This window comes from Mobula birostris, chromosome 25 (assembly GCF_030028105.1).
Source record: "Mobula birostris isolate sMobBir1 chromosome 25, sMobBir1.hap1, whole genome shotgun sequence".
NCBI classification, from domain to species: Eukaryota; Metazoa; Chordata; class Chondrichthyes; order Myliobatiformes; family Myliobatidae; genus Mobula; species Mobula birostris.
In genome coordinates this window covers 5,305,205-5,329,721 of record NC_092394.1, presented here as the reverse complement: position 1 = coordinate 5,329,721, position 24,517 = coordinate 5,305,205, and the positions used below count along the sequence as shown (strand labels likewise).

The 24,517-nt window shown below is 41.0% G+C and overlaps 1 protein-coding gene across 3 annotated transcripts in view; it reads right to left on the bottom strand.

The window, feature by feature from the left end:
* Positions 1 to 24,517, bottom strand: part of bcas3 (BCAS3 microtubule associated cell migration factor) — a 975,956-nt gene that overhangs the window by 929,300 nt on the left and 22,139 nt on the right. For 2 of the 3 annotated variants that reach the window (XM_072243678.1, XM_072243680.1), the window contains exons 2-5: positions 21,624 to 21,717; positions 15,057 to 15,111; positions 12,554 to 12,629; positions 3,192 to 3,298 (exon numbers count right to left, since the gene is read on the bottom strand). In XM_072243678.1, coding sequence (XP_072099779.1) covers positions 3,192 to 3,298; positions 12,554 to 12,629; positions 15,057 to 15,111; positions 21,624 to 21,694 — 309 coding nt within the window. In that variant the 5' untranslated portion in view covers positions 21,695 to 21,717. The remainder of the gene's footprint in view (positions 1 to 3,191; positions 3,299 to 12,553; positions 12,630 to 15,056; positions 15,112 to 21,623; positions 21,718 to 24,517) is intronic. The other variant, XM_072243679.1, reaches the window with a different exon arrangement.

Here is a 24,517-nt window from a genome sequence, read left to right as displayed (position 1 = left end):
GAGGTACAGAAGCCTAAAGACACACATACACAGTGACTTAGGACAGCTTCTTCACCTCTGCCATCTGATTTCTAAATGAACATTGAACCCATGAACACTACCTCACTACTTTTTATTTGTTTTTTTTGTACTACTTATTTTAATTTAACCATTTCAGAAACATTTATATTCACTGTAATTCAGCTTTTTTCTCTGTATTTATCATGTATCTCATTGCCGTAAAGTTAACAAATTTCATGACATGTCGGTGATATTAAATCTGATTCTGATTCTTTTAGACTACAAACTCTGTAATACTCATAATGGGATTAAATTTATTCAGTTAAGAGAGGATATCTTCCATTACACTATTTCAATAATTAACTGAATTCACTAACTTCTTATTTATATGCTTATATCACACACATTAACATAGATTCACTGATTTTCTTCAGGAGCTAACTGGGAATAAGATCATTCGTTCTCACAGAGCTTTGTTGACACCTCAGATCTCCAAGAACAAATGCTTGAGGCAGATCAATTTAGAATCTGAAGAAGGTATATGGATTCTACTCAAATCATTAGCTCTGCACTTTAAGCAGTCTCTGACTTTCCCCTCAGATTCGCAGCCATTGCTGCACATTCGTAGCATTTTCTGGTTTTAATTTCGAATGACCTGCATTACTGGGATTTTCAATCAAATCCAAGAACATTCTGTCTTAAGAGAAAAGCATGCCTGGAACATCTTGAATGCAGAGATTTTAGTGATATAAACAGATGCAGTACATGGGACCAAACATGTCCTTGAGGCAAAATCATTCTCGTCAGATCCTTTCACAAACGAAGCAGGCTGCACTGTTAATAATCTACAGCAAAGCTTCCCAACCTGGGGTCTATGGACTACTCGGTTAATAGTAAAGCTCCATGGTATAAGAAAGGTTTGAAACCCCTGCTCTAGAGGATAAAGTTCAATGTAGAGTGCACCAGAGTTGATCATATTGAAATAAACATCCCAAAACACATGGATCAGAGAAGTCATCGGAAATTGTAATATGTTATTATAAAAAGACCAAAGTCTTCTAGAGATCCCATTTAAATGGCCAAACAACTGCTCTGCACTATATACCCAGTTACCACTTTATTAGGTACCTCCTGCACCTAATAACTGAGTGTATGTTCTTGGTCTTCTGCTGCTGCAGCCCATCTACTTTAAAGTTCAATGTGTTGTGGCTTCAGAGTTGCTTTTCTGCACACCACTGTTGTAATATGTGGTTATTTGAGTTACTGTTACCTTCCTGTCAGCTTAAAACAGTCTGGCCATTCTCCTTTGACCTCTCTCACGAACAAGATATTTTCACCCACTGAAATGACAATCAGTGGATGTTTTAATTTTTTCACACCATCCTCTGTAAACTTTGGAGACCGCTGTGTGCAAAATTCCCAGAAGATCAGCAGTTTCTGAGATACTCAAACTACCCCGTCTGGCACCAGCAATCATTCCATGGCTGAAGTCACTTAGATCACATTTCTTCCTCATTCTGATGTGTGATCTGAACAACAACTGAACCTCTTAACCATGTCTGCGTGCTTTAATGTATTGAGTTGCTGCTGCATGATGGGCTGATTAGATATTTACATTAACAAGCAGGTGTACCCAATAAAGAAGCCACTGAGTGGGCATAATCATAATAAGTAAACGTATGCCCAAAAACTTCTTGGTGGTGATGGCCAAAGAACCAAATTTGATGAAGACATCAAGCAGAATGCCAACAGTGTCATCTCATCTTTCAATACAAGACAGACAAATAGAACTTTGCACCCAAGATCATTACAGCTGGCCATAATAGTCAATTTCAATGTATGTGCTCCACAGAAGACTGCGTCCAGCTCTCCTCATCTCACCCCATCAGCATATCCAACAATCCTTTATCTGGCTTTCATTTCCTTGAAATGAACAGAAACTGGTTACCTCAAACTAATTCTTGTGCCAGAGGGCTTCACATTCTAGTTATTCTCTGTTTCTACTTAATTCCATATAAGATTTATTAGTAATTATATTTATGGTCCATAAACTTTGATCTTGCCTACAAGTTGCAACATCTATTTTAACAATTCTACAGAAGGATGTTGATTTAGAAAAGATAGGCATCTTTCCCATACCTCCCTGCTGAACAATCTCATTCTTCAAAATGAAAAAGATCGAGACCTAGTGTTTTCAATCTCTCCTCATATCTCTGCCATCCCAAAAAAGTTTGTCACATTTCTCCAATAGCAAGTATACATTTTTTAAGAAGGTAGGAAAAGCAATATTGTAAACAATACTTCAGGTCTGGATCCACCAACTATGTCCGGACATTGTACTGTGGTCAACCAAAGACAAGAAAATAATTCTGGTTGAGCTGACTGTGCCGTGGGAGGAGGGATGGGAAGAGGCCCACAAGAGAAGGGCCTTGAAGTACCAGCCCTTAGTGCAGGAGTGTAAAGACAAGGGATGGCAGGCATGGTTGTTCCCTGTGGAGATCAGCTGCAGAGGTTTCCCAGACAAATCAGCATGGCGGTTGTTGTCAGATCTGGGCCTGGACGAAAGGAGCAAAAAATAAGTAGCTCGTAGGATGGAAGAAGAGGCAGAACGAGCCTCTTGTTGGATTTGGAGTAGGCAAGAGGAGGGGAGCCAGAAGCCAGGAGCAGATGGGCAGTGATTTGGCCACCACTGCCGGCCACCAACTGCAGAGTGTCGTGGTTAAGGGTCGAAACACTCTGTGAATGTTGGGAACCGCCTGTGATATCTGCTCCTGGCTGAAGGCTACAGTTACCTTATAAGGTAACTGGAGAATGCACCCTAACAGGTGTATGTAACAAGCAAGCATCTTTCCCATACCTCCCTGCTGAACAATCTCATTCTTCTAAATGAAAAAGATCGAGACCTAGTGTTTTCAATCCCTCCTCATATCTCTGCCATCCCAAGCAAGTTTGTCACATTTCTCCTATAGCAAGTATACATTTTTTTTTAAAAGGTAGGAAAAGCAGCATTGCAAACAATACTTCAGGTCTGGATCCACCAACTATACTCAAAAATTCTCTCACAATAAAAACTTATAAATGTTATCAGCTAAGCAAAATAAAGATACACAACACCCTAGGTCCAACTACAATCAGTGAGCAAAAAAATACAACCTGCACTTACAAAACAAGTAGACAAAATGACAACTTACAGGGATGCTCCAGATTTGCATTCCATCTGCATACCCAAGGAGCAGCAGCAATGGAGGATCATTTCCGGCATTGTTCATCTCATGATACTCTGGATTTCTCGCAAGATCTGTAAAAAGATTTCATAGTCGTAATACAGCTACTGTGAAGATCCCATGCTGTCAATAACTACTTAAACCATCTCCAAAATGCTTGATAAATATTTACTCCTGTTGACTCTAGATGCCAGGGCTGACACTCCAGAACAACACTCGTGGGGTAATACAGTCTTTCAAATCCGAAAGTAAAGGGAGGTTCAGTCTGCTTTCCAAAGTGGTTGTAAAACACATCCCACCACCCAGGACATGCTCCCATCAGAGCGGATGTACAGAAGCCTGAAGGCACACTTAACATTTTAGGAACAGGTGCTTTCCCTTTGCCATCAGATTCCCGAATGGTCCATGAACTCTTCCTCACTATTTTGCTGTCTTTTTGCACAGATTATACACGGTGTGAGCAGAATGTGTCACACGGTGTCAGCAGAATGTGTCGCACGGTGTGAGCAGAATTTGTCACATCATGGTGTGAGCAGAATTTGTCACATGGTGTGAGCAGTATGTGTCACATGGTGTGAGCAGAATTATCTGCCGCTTAATGTGAAAAAGACTAAGGAACTGGTGGTAGACCCGAGGAGAGCTAAGGTACCGGTGACCCGTTTCCATCCAGGGGGTCAGTGGGGACATGGTGGAGGATTACAAATACCTGGGGATACAAATTGACAATAAGCTGGACTGGTCAAAGAACACTGAGGCTGTCTACAAGAAGGGTCAGAGCTGTCTCTATTTCCTGAGGAGACTGAGGTCCTTTAACATCTGCCGGACGATGCTGAGGATGTTCTACGAGTCTGTGGTGGCCAGTGTGATCATGTTTGCTGTTGTGTGCTGGGGCAGCAGGCTGAGGGTAGCAGACACCAACAGAATCAACAAACTCATTCGTAAGGCCAGTGATGTTGTTGGGATGGAACTGGACTCTCTGACGGTGGTGTCTGAAAAGAGGATGCTGTCCAAGTTGCATGCCATCTTGGACAATGTCTCCCATCCACTACATAATGTACTGGTTGGGCACAGGAGTACATTCAGCCAGAGACTCATTCCACCGAGATGCAACACAGAGCGTCATAGGAAGTCATTCCTGCCTGTGGCCATCAAACTTTACAACTCCTCCCTTGGCGGGTCAGACACCCTGAGCCAATAGGCCAGGACGACTTATTTCCTGGCATAATTTACATATTACTATTTAATTATTTATGGTTTTATTACTATTTAATTATTTATGGTGCAACTGTAACAAAAACCAATTTCCCCTGGGATCAATAAAGTATGACTATGACTATATCTCCAATTATAATTTACAGTATTATTTTATTTATTGCACTGTCCTGCTGTCACAAAACAACATAAATCAGTAATAATAAACCTGATTCTGATTCTCACTCTCATTCAAGATGTGACAAGAACAACTTTGCCCTGCACAACTTTAATCCTCAGCCTGATAATTTGGTCATTATAGTGTACATTGCCAGATGCAGGTCATTACTGTGCTAAAAAAATTACTGCGTGGGGATATTACTGTCATTACTGCAGTTCCAACATTTGAACTATAACTGTATCTCAAAAGCATTTCAGGATATTATAAGTGAAAGATACTACATAATGCAAACCATTGTTTTTTTTTGCTTTCCATCATCTCTGGTCAACAGCAGCACATTGTGTCCTGTCTCAAAAATACGTTCCATTCTGACACAACGATATGCTACAATCAGCACCAGATTACATTTCAAGGATTTGGAATATACCACTACATATACCACTACAGCAGAAAATTGGAAAGTATTGCATGCACAGTTATTTAGTTTCATGCTCTGTTACTCTAAATGAATAACAAAATCATTTGGCACACAGTAAAGACTGACGTACATCAAGATAATATTGAAGCAATATTGAAAGGCGGCATCCATCATTAAGGACCCCCATCACCCAGAACATGCCCTCTTATCATTGCTACCATCAAGGAGGAGCTATAGGAACCTGAAGACACACATTCAATGTTTTAGGAACAGCTTCTTCCCTTCCACCATCAGATTTCTGAACAGTTTATAGTTCAAATGTAATTGTCATTCAACCTTACATGAATTCCCATGAATAGAGCCAAACGAAATTGAGTTACTCCAGGGCCAAGTTGCAAAACACAGTACCAACAGTCACACACAGCATAAAGCACAGACAAGATATCAGTGAACTACAGTCACACAAAAAATATAGTCAAGACCCTGAGTCCATGAACATTAAAGAAACACAATACAACTTGTTTATGAATCCATGAACACTACCTCACCATTTTTCTCTCTCTTGTTGCACTACTTATTTAATTTTATATACATTTCTTATTGCAATATATTTATTTTTATTATTATGTATTGCAATGTACTGCTGCCGTAAAACAACAAATTTCATGATAGATGCTGGAGATACGACACTTGAGACTGATTCTGATGATAGCAGCGGAATCTTCATTTAACTTTGCACCACAACAAAAAGAATAAGTGCCAAGCTAGTTCACTCACCTTCTCTCTCTTCTCATGAAGCTGACTACAATATTTTCTATAAACACATTTTAACCATATAACGATTACAGCACGGAAACAGGCCGTCTCGGCCCTTCTAGCCCAGGGGTCCCCAATCTTTTTTGCACTGCGGACCGGCGTAATATTGACAATATTCCTGCGGACCAGCCGACCGGGGGAGGAGTTTAGGGTTGCCAACATACGAAAGTAGCAGTCAAATACGTTGCGTTTACCCCGAAAAAGACTACAATGACCACGAAGCCTTGCGCGGGCACCAGTGCGCATGCGTAACTTGCGCATGCGTGTACGTGCCGATTTTTTAAAAATCACTTTTGCCGATTCTGTTGGGGGGTGGGGTGTTAATCACAACCGGAATATAGGTGATAAGTGGCTAATACACCCAATTTTGTTTCTAAAAGGGTTTATCTAACAAATTTAATATTAAACACACAGTGCATATTTTCCTCGCATGAATATAGCGAGAAGACAATTGTCGGGGAGCTTGAAGTAAGTGTTGAACGAACATCCAGTAGAAGTGGTAGAGGCAGGTTTGATATTATCATTTAAAGTTAAAGTGGACAGCTATATGGGCAGGAAAGGAATGGAGGGCTATGGGCTGAGTGCAGGTCGGTGGGACTAGGTGAGAGTAGCGTTCGGCACAGACTAGAAGGGCAGAGATGGCCTGTTTCCGTGCTGTACTTGTTATATGGTTATATAAGTCACTTATAATAGCATCATAACATTTTAAGTAATGTTTGGATATTAAGCACACAGCGCATATTTTCCTCGTATGAACATATAAAATCATTGCAACGCACCAATATCACTGAATCAGTGGGAGCCCTGGGCTTGTTTTCCTGCAACAAGACAGTCCTATCGAGGGGTGATGGAAGACAGTGATACTCGAAGGGGGTTCCTTATGTCCAGTCTATTCCACAATTTAGTTTTCGTTGCGTTCATTGCAGAGATATGTTGGAAATGGAAGCAATGTTTTCAGTGCTTTCATGGCTATCTCAGGATATTTAGCCTTGACTTTGATCCAGAATGCCGGCAGAGATGTTATGTCAAACATACTTTTCAGCCCGCCGTCATTTGCAAGCTCGAGGAGTTGACCTCTTTCCCGCGCTGACATGGATGACGCCCGGGTAATGACCTCGCATGCGTTCAAGCTCAACAGTGGCCGTGACAGGGAATGAGGAAAGGTGCAGCTGACTCATATCGCCAAGTCATATCATTTCCTAGCGGCCCGGTAGCGCATGCCTTGCGGCCCAGTGGTTGGGGACCGCTGTTCTAGTCCGTGCCAAACTCTTACTCTCTCCTAGTCTCACCGACCTGCACTCAGCCCATAACCCTCCATTCCTTTCCTGCCAGTATATCTATCCAATTTAACTTTAAACAACAACATAGAACCTGATTCAACCACTTTTTAATGGAAATAAAAAAGTATTTTTAACTGCATAACTTCATTGCTACTATCTAAAGAAAGCAAATTACTTGAGCCGCAAACAACAGGAATTCTGCAGATGCTGGAAGTTCAAGCGACACACATAAAAATTGTTGGTGAACGCAGCAGGCCAGGCAGCATCTCTAGGAAGAGGTGCAGTCGACGTTTCAGTCCGAGACCCTTCGTCAGGACTCACGAAGGGTCTCGGCCTGAAACGTCGACTGCACCTCTTCCTAGAAATTACTTGAGCCAATCTTTTGTGTTCAGTCGGGAATTGAGAAGCAGAGAGTGTGGAAGTTGTAGTAAGACAAGGGTTAACAATGTCCAGGCAAGGATGCATTCTATATTGAGTGCAGATAGCCTAGGCAAGAAAGGTCTTTAAAGAACATAGCACAGCAGATTCCCAGAGCTATTTTCGCTTACTGGAGACTAGAAGGAAGAGGCTCCAACACCAACTAAGGGACAATTGCTTCAAAGTAACATCCAGCATTAGCTTGCAGTTTCTACTGACTTTCAACACCTGTATTGTGAAAGGTGATTGATCTAACAAATAAGGAATTCAAATGTACAGTTTACCAAATGGTCAATATCCCTAACTGCTTGCCAATTCTGTACAAAAATAACATTTCTCTGTTCAGACTTCACTGTGTGGTGGCAAGTAAAATAAAGAATGATTGAGGAATGAGTGTGAGTTTTCAGAGTCCAATTAATCAGCGATGACAAGAGATGGAATTAACTTATTTACGATAATTCAGAAGGGCCTTTAGCCCATAGACCCATCCTGGCTCCCCAGGGTGTAATCTTATCAGTTCCTTTCCTTATTCTTCTTACTTTGTTCTCTCACATACATAGGGTTAGTAAACTGTGGGCATGCCACGTTGGTGCCGGAAGTGTGGTAAAACTCGAAGGCTGTCCCACTCAATCCTCACTGATTTGACGCAAACAACGCATTTCAAATAGTTTCAAAGTACATGTGACAACAAAACTAATCTTTTTCTTCATATGCCAATCTACTCCCTTTCCACTCCTGTGTCAGTTACCCTACATGGAAGGATACATTTACAGTAGCTAATTAACCTTCCAGCGTATTTTTGGAGGAAACCAGAGAACTTGACAAAAACTTATGAGACACAAGAAGAACATCACCAAATGTGGAATTGAACCGGGATCCCCAGAGCTGTGAGAAAGCAATGCTAACTGCTCCATCACTGTGCCAACCATAGGATCTGGGTACATCAAGGGTTAGTATGCAGGTACAGGAAATAATTAGAAAAGTTAGCAGAATATTTTCATTTATTGCCTGGGGAATAGAATACAAAAGTATGGAGGTTATACAGGTCACTGTTAAAGCCACATCTGGAAATATTACGTACATTAGTGGTCTCCTTATTTAAGGAAGCATGTTAACCTGTTGGAAACAGTTCAGGGAAAGTTTACTTAACTAAAACCTGGGAAAACAAGGTTGTCTTTATCAGTAAAGGCTTAATAGGCAAAGATTTGTATCGGCTGGAACTTAAATCCCAAGAGGACTTAGCAGAGAGGATGTCGAGAATATATTTCCACTTGAGGAGAAACTAGAAGTACTGATCATTGTTTAGTGATTATGGGGTCACACATTTAAAACAAAGGATCTTCTTGAGAATTCTCTTTCTCAATTACTGGTGGAAGTCTTTAAATAGTTTTAAAGCAGAGGTTGATAGATTTTTGAAAAGGAAGTGAAAGGTTTCCAGCATAGAGAGGAAGGTTGATTTAAGATTAGTCTGATCAACCATGATGTTAAATCTCAGAGAAGGCTCAAGACACCGAGTGACAATCCCTTGTCCTTGTTCAGATTTAGTCTAAGTAATGCCAAGATCCAAAATGTTGTTAACAATGGAAACATAAATTATCAGTGACTTACTTTTAATTATTTTTGAAATTACCACCTTTTCAAGAAGGTGATTTCACTTATCCTTATTAATCTGCATTTCCATGCATCTAGTTAGTATCAACTGTAAATACAGTGGACTGCAACAACAAACCCATGCACCTGAGTAAACTATTAGATAAAAATCAAGACTTAAAAGCTGCTATATCATAAACACATGAAATTCTACACGTTGGAAATCCAGAGTAACAGACACAAGTCCTGATGAAGCGTCTAGGCCCGAAATGACAACTATTTATTACTTTCCATAGATGCTGCCTGACTGCTGAGTTCCTCCAGTATTTTGTCTGTGTATGTGCGATTAAAAACTAATATGCATAAATCATGATTTATCAAAAATTGCACAACCACTGATCAAAGCAACATATTCCCATCTTTGATATGAAGCTCTGCTTTTTCTTTTAAACACAATTGATAGAAAGTTGTCCTGAAAGTTCACCAATAAAATCTCTCAAATAGAAGTGACTTGCATTGAGAAAAACAACTACAGCAAATTGGATGAATACAGATTCCAGCGGCAGATACATAAAAGTGAAAGTTTTACATTTCCCACTGGAGCCCATTGCAGTTTACATCAATTCTAAAAACCATGGTGAATGGTGTTCCAACAACTAGTAGCACATTTCCACAGCTTAGGGCAGGCTTCCAAACAGCTTTGAGGTTAACAGGAATAGATTGGCTCCAGGATATATGGGACTTAATCTCTGGAGATCTACAATGGCAGGTCTCCATCAAGCATCAAATTTGAAGGGGAACCAATATTTCATTTTGTATGTGAGAAACATTTTCTCTCTGCTTTAGCATTCTGCAAATATTCCAACACTAAATTCTATACTCACTTCACTTCCCACCCCAGTAAAAGCTGTATCTCGTCACAATCTTTCCTATCTTGAACTTGCCCTGGGCCATTCTGCTATGTTAACGCTGCTGCTCCTGCACAAATTAGAGCTGGTTAAATTCAACTTTGCAGAGAAGCACGAAGCTCAGATCAACGTTTCTATTCACACTCGACAATCACATTTACGATTACTTTCTACTTCACTGAACAAGTATTCGTGGTTTGACTAGATCAAACAGTAAGTAACTGCTTTAAGCGAAGCATTCACTTGCAATAAGTTACAGCTAATGATTGGCACGTGCTGCCCTGCCGTTCAGTGAACTGAGCAACTAAAATGTCAATAACTGGGAAGCACTTCACAAAAGCCATAAATGTGAGAAATGTACAGATTAAAATACTAATAAAAAGTACAACACTGCAGTTTGTAGGTTCTCAGAACTGGTGTGATCTAATAATCTGATCTAATCCCAAAATAATTACACTGACAAAATATTTACTCTGAAGTATTCAACAATTAATGTTGACTGACAAAGTGCAACATCAGCATTTAGTACATCTAGAATTAGTTTCATATTGTCTTTCCAACACTGGAAAATCCCTTATTCCTGTTCCAAGATTTATGCCATGATCTAGTATTATAAGTAAGCCAGCTGGTGGAGTAATGGCATCAGCGCCGGACTTCGGAGCAAAGCCTCCCGAGTTCAAATCCAACTAGCTCTCCTGCACGCTTTCCATCGTGCTGGGTTGAGCGTCGAGCTAGCAACTCAGTCTCATAAAAATAAGAAAGCCTACTTAAAAAAACGGCGTCCCAATGACTCCACTCGGAGTTAAGGGCTTTCTTCTTCTTCTTCAAGTATTATAAGTAATGGAACAGTCACTGATAAATCCATTCTCCACATCAGCAAGAATGTGTAACATACTACCACAAAGAAGAGGCTGAAGTAAATGCCATGTACGTATTTAAAAGCAGGTTTGCTTAGTTGTTTCTTTAGGTTCATAGAGATGGTTTTATGGATAGAGAGGGGAGTTAGGGGTCACTTTAGGGTTTGAACACATGGATGTGATCGATTAGAGGTCTGGCCGAAGTCCAGGCCTCCGCTCCACATTCAAAGGCCAGCAATGTGGAAATCCATGGACAAATGCAAGGCTGGCAAGCGCGATGGACAAAGACCAGCGAGGATGAAGGTTGGAGATGCCACCACCTCCCCCCCACCCCCCAGTTAGCGAGACTCCCTTGCCCACGCTGACAAGTCCATGTGGGTAGGAGGCATGAGGACCAGTGACCCCCTAGGTACATGAGTTGGTGAGTCTGGAGTTCCATCATTGGCAAACCTGAAGTTCAAGGCCTGGAGTTTGGGGTTCCATCATCAGTGAGTACTGTTCGATGCTAAAGACAGGGATTGAAGTCAATATGTAGCGGGTTGATGGTCAAAGCAGTAGATCTGTTAGTCCACTGGGAAAGTTGGAAGCCCAGTGTCTGCAAGTCTAGAGTTCACTGTAGGCTGGAGGCTGGGAAGCAGTGTATCCTAGGGTTGGAAGACTATGTGTATGAATGAGCGGGTGTGTGGGTGGTTTGGAGGGCAGAAAGGGAAACAATATTGCTATTGTTGCTGTTGTTGTACTCGTGAATACTGCGAAGACAAGGTGAATACGCAACATACAGGTTACAGAACTGAAGTCTTGCACTCCAGAACCAGTCGTGCCTCTAGAAGAACAGTTGCAGTACAGTTAGGAAGACGTGTCTATCATGTCCTGCTCACAGTAAGTAAGGCAATTCCATCCAGCTAATTACTATCCAATGAATCAATTCTGAATCAACAAAGCAATGGAAGGCACCATCAACAATTACGTCCATCAAAAACCTGCTTACAGACATGCAGCAAAGCGTTTCATCAAACACAATTCAAGCTCCAAACAGTTGAGAGTGAAGTTGAGACTGGCTATTTTATAGGTTTACTGTTATCACTGGAATTTTGTTTATCTGTAATTTGAGTATGAGAAAACTCTTTGTCTGTTCTCTGTTCATTCTTCATTCTTGCAACACTTAATAAAATGGTTGTAAGCAACAAGTTTTATGCCTCATTCTTGACTTCCGAAGAACCTTGGATTAATATCACCAGATATAACAACTCTTTTACTAGAGCTCCTAGAGGTCACACCTGGTCAAAAGCTGCTTCAACGTCAAGAGCAGAAACTCTTCACTCACCAACCATCGCCCAGGGATTGGTGAATATGCTAATAATTCACAAAACAACTCTTTTTAATGTTTCCCCAATACCATTTTTGGGCAATACATTTATTCTGTTATTTCAAATTAAAGCGTCATTTGCGCCAGTCATTCATCTGTGCTCTTCAAGCTGAAACACTCTATTATTGTGTTCATCACGTTGCACAGTTCCACTAAGAACATTTCTATTTCTCTGATAGGAACAAAATCTGTTACTCACTCACTACTATGTCACTGAATTTGGGTCACAATTTTGCACATACAAACCGTGGTTAAATAAATAAAGTTAAATGGAAGTAAATAACAAAGAAAAACAATACATTTACCATTTATATCCGCTTTTTCAAAACGAACCCAGACTATTTTTTCTTTCTCATCTGTTGGAGCTGAGCCAGTGTATGCCTATGGGAAAGTAAAATTGATGGAAAAAATGAAAACAATGGAAGAACTTACATCCGTTTTCTACAGTGAGGAGCAACAACAACATCAAACAGTACAGCATAGTACAGGCCCTTCAGCCCACAACATTGTGCTGGCCTTTTAACTTACTCTAAGATCAACCTCACCCTTCTCTCCTACATAGCCCTCCATTTTTCTATCATATTTTACGACATGGTAAAATATTCCAAGGTGCTTCAGATGAGCATCAACAAAATTTGCCAAGCTCAGTAAAAAGTTGAAAAGAGCATCTTAAAAGAAGAGGTAAAGAGGATAAAGGAGCCAGGCAGCTGAAGCCATAGAAAGCAACTTATCAGTATGCACTGCGTTGTATGATGTGGCCGATCATGGTCTCATGACCGTAAATATTCTCAGCAAATTTTTCTACAGAAGTAGTTTGCCATTGCCTTCTTCTAGGCAGTGCCTTTATAAGACGGGTAACCCCAGCCATTATCAATACTCTTCAGAGATCATCTGCCTGGCATCAGTGGTCGCATAACCAGGACTTGTGATCTGCACCAGCTGCTCACATGACCATCCACCACCTGCTCCCACAGCTTCACCTGGCCCTGATCAGAGGGCTAAGCAGATGCTACACCTTGCCCAAGGGTGACCTGCAGGCTAGCGGAGGGAAGAACTATCTTATACTTCCTTTGGTAGAGACGTATGTCCACCCCACCACTTAACTTAAAACTAGGAACACTAAAGACACTAAACACTAAGATAATGCTGCAGTTTAAAGCATGGTATTTTTGAAAAGCTATTAAAAAATGCCTCATATGTCACCAACTGAGTTTTAAAAATGCTGTGGCATGATACTGAAGATCATTGAAGGAATTTTTATCCTGAATTTTTACATCTCAAACAGCATAATCATCTGGACCTATACTTGTTTGAGCTTAAAAGAATGGAAGCATCTCATTGAAACCTATCGAATATTTAAAGGCCTGAATAGAGTGGACATGGAGAAGATGTTTCCAATAGTGGGAGATTCTAGGACCAGAGGGCACAGACTCAGAATAGAAGGACGACCCCTTTATTCAAAGTTCAAAATTCAAAGTTCGGAGTTGCAACGGGACTTGGGAGTCCTCATACAGGATACTCTTAAAGTTAACCTCCAGGTTGAGTCAGTAGTGAAGAAGGCGAATGCAATGTTGGCATTCATTTCTAGAGGAATAGAGTATAGGAGCAGGGATGTGATGTTGAGGCTCTATAAGGCGCTGGTGAGACCTCACTTGGAGTACTGTGGGCAGTTTTGGTCTCCTTATTTAAGAAAGGATGTGCTAACGTTGGAGAGGGTACAGAGAAGAGTCACTAGAATGATTCCAGGAATGAGAGGGTTAACATATGAGGAACGTTTGTCCACTCTTGGACTGTATTCCTTGGAGTTTAGAAGAATGAGGGGAGACCTCATAGAAACATTTCGAATGTTGAAAGGCATGGACAGAGTGGATGTGGCAAAGTTGTTTCCCATGATGGGGCAGTCTAGTACGAGAGGGCATGACGTAAGGATTGAAGGGCACCCATACAGAACAGAAATGCGAAGACATTTTTTTAGTCAGAGGGTGGTGAATCTATGGAATTTGTTGCCACGGGCAGCAGTGGAGGCCAAGTCATTGGGTGTATTTAAGGCAGAGATTGATAGGTATCTGATTAGCCAGGGCATCAAAGGTTATGGTGAGAAGGCAGGGGAGTGGGACTAAATAGGAGAATGGATCAGCTCATGATAAAATGGTGGAGCAGACTCGATGGGCCGAATGGCTGACTTCTGCTCCTTTGTCTTATGGTCTTTAGAATAGAGTTGAGAAGGAATTCCTTTAGCCAGAGGGTGGTGAATCTATAGAATTCATTGCCACAAACAGCTGTGGAAGCCAAATCATTGGGTGCATTTCAAGCAGAAGTTGACAGGTTCTTGATTATTAAGGGCATCAAAGGGTACGAAGAGAAGGCAGGAGAATAGAATTGAAGGGGATAATTAACTAGCCAGGATGGAATTGCAGAGCAGACTCAATGGGTCAAATGGCCTAATTCTGGTCTTATATCTTATAGTCTTATGATCTAACTAAAATAACATCATGTGGTAATTATCCGGTTGATATCAATGGAAATTTTCTGTGTGTTCTGTTTACAATTACAATAAAAATAGAAAATACATCTGTGTTTTCTGGTTTACAATTATGCTTTTATCTTTTCAGCTGCTAAGCACTTAAGATGTCCTAAATGATGCTACTTTAGTGTGAGCCTTCCCTTTTCCTCAGTTTTCAGATGCTTTTAGACTTTATCTGTTTTTTTTTATTGCCATGCTTTTTGTAAGCACTTATCCAAGAAATACTGTTGCATGTACAGTAGAGAGGTGAACCGACTAACAATCTACACATCTTTGGCACTTACCTGAGGGACTACATCTTGCAGAAAGGTAACAACACTCTCCATATATGACTGTTCCCTGAAAATAAACAGAAATGTTTCACAGCAGAACTCACAGTTGCCTTAGAATCACACAAGTATATCTGAAAATGAGTGGAAGATTATGTTTCAGCAGCTAAAACAAGGGGAAGAGATGGTGAATTTTACACATAAGGTCACCAAATCTGGTGAATACAATTCATAAACAGATTCTGCAGATGCTGGAAATCCAGAGCAACACACACAAAATGCTGAAGGAACTCGTCAGGTTAAGCAACATTTATGGAGGCGAATGAACAGTCAATGTTTATTCATACCTGATTAGAGGTCTTGGCTCAAAACATTGACTGTTTATTCCCCACCATGTACCGTACGCTGCCTGACCTACTGAGTTCATTCTGCATACATTGCTGAATACAATTCGGATTTTTTTTTTAAATCAAATGACCTTCTACCCCCAACCACCCTGTTTCTTCATCCAAACCACTCACCTTCATAACACACTGCGTTCCCAAGCTAACTGGAAAAAGAAGAGGTTACGGAACAATACACAGGAATGCTAATTCCACAACGCAAAAAGCGCCATTTCAGCCCATCACCGATGCTAGCCCTATAGAACAGCAACCAGTTAGTTTCATCACACTAACCCCCAACCCCACTCTCCCCACATCAGTTCCTCCTAATTACCCTGTTCCATTCTAAATGTCATGATTGAGTCTGCTTCCACTTTCATTCCTATACAGAGCATTCCTAATCATAACCATTCTCTGCATGAAAACCCATTGGATGATTCCTGGCTGTCAGTTAAACAGCCCTTTCCTCCCACCTTCAGTATATTCTTGGCTAATAAACAGAAATGCTCATCTAAAAAATATTGTTCCTTTTTTATATATACACTTTTGAGTGTATATATAAAAAGGATGCTTTGTCACAATGTTCTAGAAAATAGACTCCAAATTATTGAGTAACGGGCTTGGTAGCTCGAGGGCAGCATGGTAGTGTAGTGGTTAGCATAATACTCTACAGATCAGTAATCTGGGCTTAATTCCACTGCTGTTTAGAAGGAGTTTGTATGTTCTCCCTATCACCTCATGGGTTTCCTATGGGTGCTCCAGTTTCCTCCCACATTTCCAAACGTGTACAGATTAGTAGTTTGTGAGTATGCTATGATGGTGCTGGTTGCATGGTGAGACTTGCGGTCTGCCCCCAGCAGTCCTCGGACTGTGTTGGTCGTTGACTCAAAGGATGCATTTCACTGTATGTTTCGATGTATATGTGAAAAATCTGTAAAATCTTTACTTTACAAGCATGCTTTCCAAACAGTTGTATAGTTTTATTTCAGGTTATTGGTGATTCCAATCAAAATCTCTCATTCTATACTGCTGTTACAGCAGTACATCTCTCTTGTTCTTCCACCTTGAGCAAGAGGAAAGGGGAGGTGGACAAACCAACCAAATCACCAAAAATAACATCCCACAATGTGGTGGTATGGTTCTACCACTCACCCACCCACACTAGGGGCAAGCTACAATGGTCAATCAGCCTACCAATCAGCAAAGTGAGAACATCGGGAGAAATCCCATGCAATCACAGGAAGAATGCACAAATTCCAAAGGTCAGGATAGAACATGGCTCTGACACTGTGGGACCGCAGCTATCAGGTGTGACACTGTACTACCTTTCTGTTGTTATTTTCCCATTCCTTAACTTTATGGATTGTCCTTTCGTTGTTCAATAAATCCTACCACCAGCAACTTGAAATTCATGTAAACTCATTGAACTTGAATTTTATGTGTGGCCCCAAAGACTCTGACAGCCACTTAAACAGCAACTGCCTTGGCCACACTAGCATTAATTAATTGACAATGACAATGGGCCTTGGAAGTAAAGATTGCTTGGGTATAAAATCAAAACGTAAGCTTCAACCATCCATAGCCTCAGCCAATCCAAACCTTACCTCTAGGTTACAGTTTCTCCATATTCAACCCAACTATCACCATTGATCAAAATTCAGAGAAGTTTGTCCTGGGTGCACTCTGCTACAGGTGGGGAAAACTGTGTTTTGTGCAAAGAGTACAAAGCTGACCTGACATCACCCAGCCTGAGCTAGAGAACATAATGTTTTCCTTCGTACACAAAATAAATTCAACATGTTGAGTAGCCAGCTTCTATTTGTGACCATAATCCACTGTGGCCATAGTCTGTCATTGTTTGCCAGTCACAAAAAAGAGAAAATCTGCAGGCTTGCCAAAGTGTTTTGGCCCAAAGCATCAACTGTATTCCTTTCCTCAGTGCTGCCTGGCCTGTTGAGTTCTTCCAGCATTTCTGTGCCTTGCTCAAATTTCCAGCATCCGCAGATTTTCTTTTGTCTGTAGATTGTGGAATCAGTTCAATGTTGAGGTAAGTGAAGTAATCTATGCTGATTCAAGACCCTGATGGTTGAAGGGTATTAACTGTTTCTGAACTTCTGAATTCAGGTAGGCCAGATAAATAGTGAAGCAAAATAAATGCTGCAAAGTCTGTACAATTCCAGAATTCAGAGTAAAAGAGCAATTAAACTGTAGAATGCACCACCTATTGGCCAAAGGGACTGAGATTAATTCATAGAGGAGGATTTATTTGACTTAAATAAATGGTACAACAAGAAAACCCCACATCCTGAAGCAGAAACAACTGAATATTCATCACTCAAAATATCCAAGGCAACTAAGTAAAGTAACAATAGCAGGAGGAGGAAACCCCCATTCTTTAAAACCTACTCCCTTTTCTCAATTTCTTTGACTCCACTTCTTCTGTTCCTAGGACTCTGCTTTCCATCCCAGGACATCAGAAATGTCTTCCTTCTTTAAAGAACGGGATTACCCTCCCTCTACTCTTAATGCTGCCCTCACCCGCATCTCCTACATTTCCCGTATATCTATACTCAGCCCACCTTCACACTGCTTTAACAGAGCTCCTCTTGCTCTTACCTACCACCCCATCAGCCTCCGTAATTTCCACGTTCTCTAAAGGCATCCGACCACTAAGCATATCACAAACAAGAGAAAAACTGCAGATGCTGGAAATCCAAGCAACACACACTCGGTACTGAAGGAATTCAGCAGGTTAGGCAGCATCTATGGAAAAGAGTACAGTCGACATTTCGGGCCAAGACCCTTCATTAGGACTTTTTCCTCCAGTCCTGATAAAAGGTCTCAGCCTGAAACGTCAACTGTACTCTTTTCCATAGATGCTGCCTAACCTGCTGAGTTCCTCCAGCATTGTGTGTGTGACTAAACATATCGTTACCTTCATCTCTTCCCACCCCACGTTCCACAGAGATTGCTCCCACCACGATTCCCTTGTCCATTCATCCTTCACCACAAATCTCCCTCCTGGCACTTATCCCTGCAAGTGGTCTAAGTGCTACACCTACCCATTCACCTCCTTTCTCACCTCCATTCAAGGCTCCAGGCAGTCCTTCCGGGTGAGACAACACTTCATCTGAAAATCTGCAGGTTTATTGTGTCCAGTACTCCCAATGCAGCCTCCTCTACATTGGTGAGATCCATCTAAATTGGGGGTCTGCTTCGTCGAGCACATCCACTATAGGCAGGACTTCCCGATGGCCAAACATTTTAATTCCTATTCTGTTGTGTCAGTCCAAGGCCTCTTCTTATGCCAACATGAGATCACCCTGAGGGTGAAGCAGCAACACCTTATATTCCAGCCGGGTACCCTCTAACCTGATGGCATGAATATCGATTTCTCTGTCTGGACTCCCACCCCACTCTCTTCCTCTATTCCCCACTCTCACCTTTTACCTCACCTGCCCATTACTTCCCCTTGGGTCCCCTCCTCCTTCCCTTTCTCCCACGGTCCACTCTCCTCTTCTATCAGATTCCTTCTTCTATAGCCCTTGAACTTTCCCACCCACCTGGCTTCACCTATCACCTTCCAGCTAGCCTCTTTCCGCTCCCCCCCCCTTTTAATTCTAGCATCTTCCCCCTTCCTTTCAGTCCTGAAGAAAGGTCGTGGCCCGAAGCATCGATTATCTAGCAGTTTCCATTGATGCTGAGTTCCTCCAGGGTTTTCTGTGAATCACTAGAAATGATGGAAACCCAAACTGCATTGAAATTGGAATACTTCTCTGCTTTAGAGTTACAGAGTAAGACAGCACAGATGCAGGATCCTCAGCGTAACAAGCCCATGTGCACTGAGTAACTAAAAAATATATAGTATTCTGACCATACAGAAACTAACCAAACTATAAGGAACAAAAGACTGAATACTGAAATTTGGATGGAATATGTTACAAAATGTCGTGAAGCATAAGCAACTCAAATTGCTAGTGCTGCAATCAATGTCGATCAGGCCAGTACACATGCAGAAGTTCCAACCAACTGCAGTCCATTCTGCCAGAACTGCTCATCCAAATCATCTGCCTCACCAATTGAGCCTTCTCAAGATTGAGAGATTTTCTTGAGAGACAGGCAGTTCCAGTATGGGAAACCAGCTAGAAGATGAATTGGAAACCAAAGATCATATTCCATAATCCCTTACTGGTGATGGAACAGTCACGAGAGGCTGATCTTAATACTAATGTTCTTGTGAAAATTCCCTCCAGTTCATCCATTTCTTAGCCTAGTGCAGGGGTTTTCAACGTGGGATCCACAGACCCCTTGTTTAATGGTATTGGTCCATGGCATAAAAAAAGGTTGGGGACCCTTGGTCTAATGCTATTTCCAGCACAGCCGGATCAAATCCATTTTAATACCATTGCCAGAAATCAAGCATGGGGGAAAGGGTGGGTTTGTTCTCCTTGAGTTGTTGAATTCTGAAAAGTCGCTAAAAAAAAAACGCAATACAAAACCACCCTAGAACAGGTGAACACCTGCCATGCAGCGTACTGTAAGTATTCATGCTAACTAACAAGTTCAAAGCACTTTACAAACACTTATGTTCCATGTCACAATTTACTAGACCTATTTCATCACTTAAAAGGAATATTATTCCCATATATTTTCTTTTATTCAGTTGGGACTTGGCATATAGGTAGGTTGATCTAGAAATAACTACATTTACCAATTTTGGCAGCAATAGATAAATAGCCCAAAAATTTTCTCAGTCAAAAGGAATGAATTAGTAATTGGACATGCCACTGATAAGTAAAACACTATTTCAGGCATTCATGCTCAATTTACGTAGATGCTCACACCTCAACCAAAAGGACATGTCAGAATGTGCTGAAGATGGACCTGCAGCTAAATAAAAATTATTATGAACTATGTAAATTACTCATTCAGTGTGTGCTTAATATATTAACTGAGGCATCCATTTCAGTCAAGCGGAGATAATAAAGGGAAAAGGGCTGCCAGAAAGACAACCTGAAGACTTAGCCTTACATTTGACTACCTTTATTTTGTCTTCCTTTGAGTTGTTGAATTAATATACCATAACTGAGTATGAAGACAAACTTCTGAGAGACACAATAGGAATAGTGAACACAATCAAACAGACAGAAGGCAGAAATTAACTGTTCTGGGAACAAAAAAGGGGAAGGAAATACTGGATTTTAAACATTTAAAGAAAGGAATTGTAGAGCCCTAGGAGTACTGAAGAATAGAGAAAACAGTACAAAAGTCAAAAGACAGTACAAAAGACTCCCAAGGGTAACAGCACAAGAGTAATAAGGAGATGAACAAAGTTCATGGAGCACTGACCTTTCTTAGCTGGGTTGTAAAGTACAGAGGTCATGGTACAACTTTACAAAACATTGGTCAAGCCATAGATGTGTGCCATTCTGGTTGCCACACTATGCAAAGGACATGGATACACTAGAGAAGATGCAGACCAATATGCTGCCTAGGATAAAATGTCTTGGTTGTGCTGAAAGAATGCATAGGGTGGGTTTGTTCTCGTTGGGGCAGAGGCTGCTGAGGGAACCCCACAAAAGTGAACAAAATAATGAGGTTCATAGATAAGGGGGAAAATTAGGAACATTTTCCCCCACAATGGAGGTCCCAACCCAGATGGCATCCTTTTGAGAAGTAAGGGGTTAAAGAGGATTTAAAAAATGAAATTTTCAACTAGAGGGTCATTGCTTTTTAGAACACAGTGCCTTAAATTGCAGTTATTCTCACAGCATTTAATACATCTGGATGAGTACTTGAATTACCAAGCCTTAAGTAGTTTCAATTTTAAAGGACTAGAATTTTATCAAACAGGATTTCAATGTCATAAATCCATGTTGACTTTATCCAAGCCATTTTTTATTTTCTTAACAAATTCTGGCATTTTACCCTCCCTCCCTCCCTTCTCTCTACCCTTTCACAAACATTCTCACTGTTCACTCCTCACTCCCCATTCTTCTGCAACATCAAATGTTTGATTCTAACTTTTCCTACTTTTGAAGGAAGGTTATCAACCGAAATATTAACTTTCTCCGCAGATGCTTCCAGACACACAGGATATACTTTCTTGTTTTGAATAATTATTCCACAGTTTTAAAATTTTGCAGCAAAACAACCTTAACAAGCAGAAAATAAATTCAGTATTAAATAAATTCCTTACGTTACTGCTTGATGTCGGACCATTACTCCACCAGCACAACGACTGGAACGACGTGGAGAGTCTGTAGCCATAGCTTCTCTTCTCTGCCACTAAACTGAAAAGAATCCAAACTGTTAATCATCTATCAAAAAAAATCTATACATTTACATAATTTTTAACATTAAGATGTCCCAAAGATATCACTAAGTTTGAAACAGTCCAGGGAAAGTTTACCAGCATGTTGCCAGCACCTGGGGACCCAAGTTAGGGAAAAGTTGAACAGGTTAGGCCTTTATTCCCTGGAGCACAGGAAAAGGAGAGAAGATCTTAAAAAAGATATTAAAAATTGAGTATATAACAGGGTGAACGCATGCAGGTTTTTTCCCCTCACTACAGTAGAACTGGAGGTCATAGGTTTAGAGTGAAAAGAGAAATTTTTAAAGGGGATCGGAGGGGGGATCTTCTTTACTCAGAGGACGGCATGAGTGTGGAACGAGCTGCTAAAAGTGGTGGATGTGAGTTTAATTGTCAAAAGAGAAGTTTGGATAAGAGCATGGATAAGAGGGGCTTGGAGGAATATGGTCTGGGTGCAGGTAAATGGGACTAGGTAGAAGACCAAGAAGTTCCGCTTTTGGCGGATGGAACAGAGGTAGCTACGAGGACCGCTTTGTTAAGTGCCACCGCTCCATCTACCAAAAAAGATACTTCCCAATGGCCAAACATTTTAATTCCCATTCACATTCCCGTCCCGACATGCCAGTCCATGGCCTCCTCTTGTGCCAAGATGACGCCACCCTCAGGTTGGAGGAGCAACATCTTATATTCCATGTGGGGAGCTTCCAACCTGATGGTATGAATATCAAATTCTCCTTAACGGTAAAAAAGAAATCCCTCTCCTCCCCCATCTTCTCCTCTTCTCTGGCTTTTTACCTCTTCTCACCTCTCTATCACTTCCCTCTGAGTCCCCTCCTCCCCTTTCTCATTGCACTCTTCTCTCCTATCAGATTCCTTCTTCTCCTTTACTTGTCCCACCCACCTGGCCTCACCTATCAGCTTCCAGCTAGTCTCATTCCCCTCCCCCTACCATTTTATTCTGTTGTCTTCATCCTTCCTTTCCAGTCGTGAAGAACGGTCTCGGCCCGAAATATCGACTGTTTGGGTTTGGGTATTTGAACCTCCACAACATTCCACGTGGGAATTTAAACTGGAGGTGGCAGTGTTATTTTTCTTATGAGGTTGAGTTGCGAGCTCGACATCAACCCGGCACGGATGGAGAGCACGCTCGGGAGTGGTCTGTCACTGGATCGAACTCGGGAACTTCCGTTCTCGAGCCCAGTGCTAATCTCACTGTGCCACCAACCGACTGTTTATTCATTTCCGTAGATTTTGCCTGACCTGCTGAGTTCCTCTAGCTGTCTGTATGCGTTGCTTACATACTGATGCCAAGATGCTCCAAAACTCTGGATTCTACTTGTAGAGGCTAGTATGTCAGAGGTTGCTCCAACTATTCTCACGATCAAGAAACTCATGTCTAATCATTAATATTACCTGATAGAGATATCCATTACTAATAGCTAGATCATATAAATTCCACTGTGCACTCTGCATCAAGAAAAGTTATTCAATACATATACCACAATCAATATTTGTTTCAATAAAACTTGCATAAATAATGAATAGGAGTAAGTCTATATTAACCAGGATATGCAGAGTAAGCTTATAATCAATACATTTATAAAAGGATAACTGGGTCTGAGGTTTCATTGTGAAGTTAGTGGCTTTGGGAAAGCTATTGATCTTATAGAGAGCAAGTGTGATTCTCTACAATTCAAAAAGATGAATTTCATTTCATGACGGTATCAATTTTCTGAGGCATCTTCTCTAAAACCAGGAAACCAATATTTCTGGGCGAGATGGAGAACTTTGCTCCAGGTCTACAGATTACATTAAATTGATTATTTTCTTATTACACACAACAGAAGATCACCTCAGTAACATTCAATTCTGTAAGACACAAATAATGCTCAGAGAAATTTCAAAGTACATCATTTATAAATCTTTTGTTTTATGAATCTTTCATAAAAGATGGCAATAGACATTTCATGGCTTGCTAAAGAGTGGAGGCTGTAAAGTGCAGTTTGGTCTACATAGCAAACTAGAATGTTGATGGTCACGAGAATTGACCCAATCAATCTTTCAATCATCAAAGTGTTGGAAGCCATCAGAACAGTGCTATCAAGCAACATCTATTCACCAATAAACTGCTCACTAATGCTCACTCAAGGTTTTGCCCAAGATCTTTCCACTCCTGACTTCTACCAAATATCTACCAAAGCAATTGTTTCATAGGCAGGATGATGAGACTATTTTTGACAACGTAGCATTTGACTGAGCGTCAACCCTGATAAAACTGAAGATAACTGGAATCACAAGATAAAGTCTGGTGCTAGTGGTGATTAATCAGCCCAGCTGGATATCACTACAGTTCTGTGGATCAGTGCCCTAGGCTCAATCACCACCTGCAAGCCATTTCAAGTCCCCTTCCCATTCCCACACCAACCCCTCAGCCCTCAGCCTCCTCCATTGCCAGGGCGAGACCTGACCCGACACACTTCATATTACGATCCTGGGATTTACCCACTAATGAACATTCCCTCTAATTTGTTCCCACAGCTGCGCAGACCAACCATTGTCCTGAGTAGGATTTTTTTTAAAACATGGCCTGAAAACTGTGCGACACTTTAAAGATTTTCTTGTAATATGCATACTATGAATATTTCAAATGAAAATTGAAAAATCACATACATTTGGATTTATTTATTAATTCTATAATGAAATACTGTACAACAAAGAAAATCTTTCACATTTCACAAACTTTCCCCCATGTGTCGTCAGAGGAGTCAGGATAGCTGCGG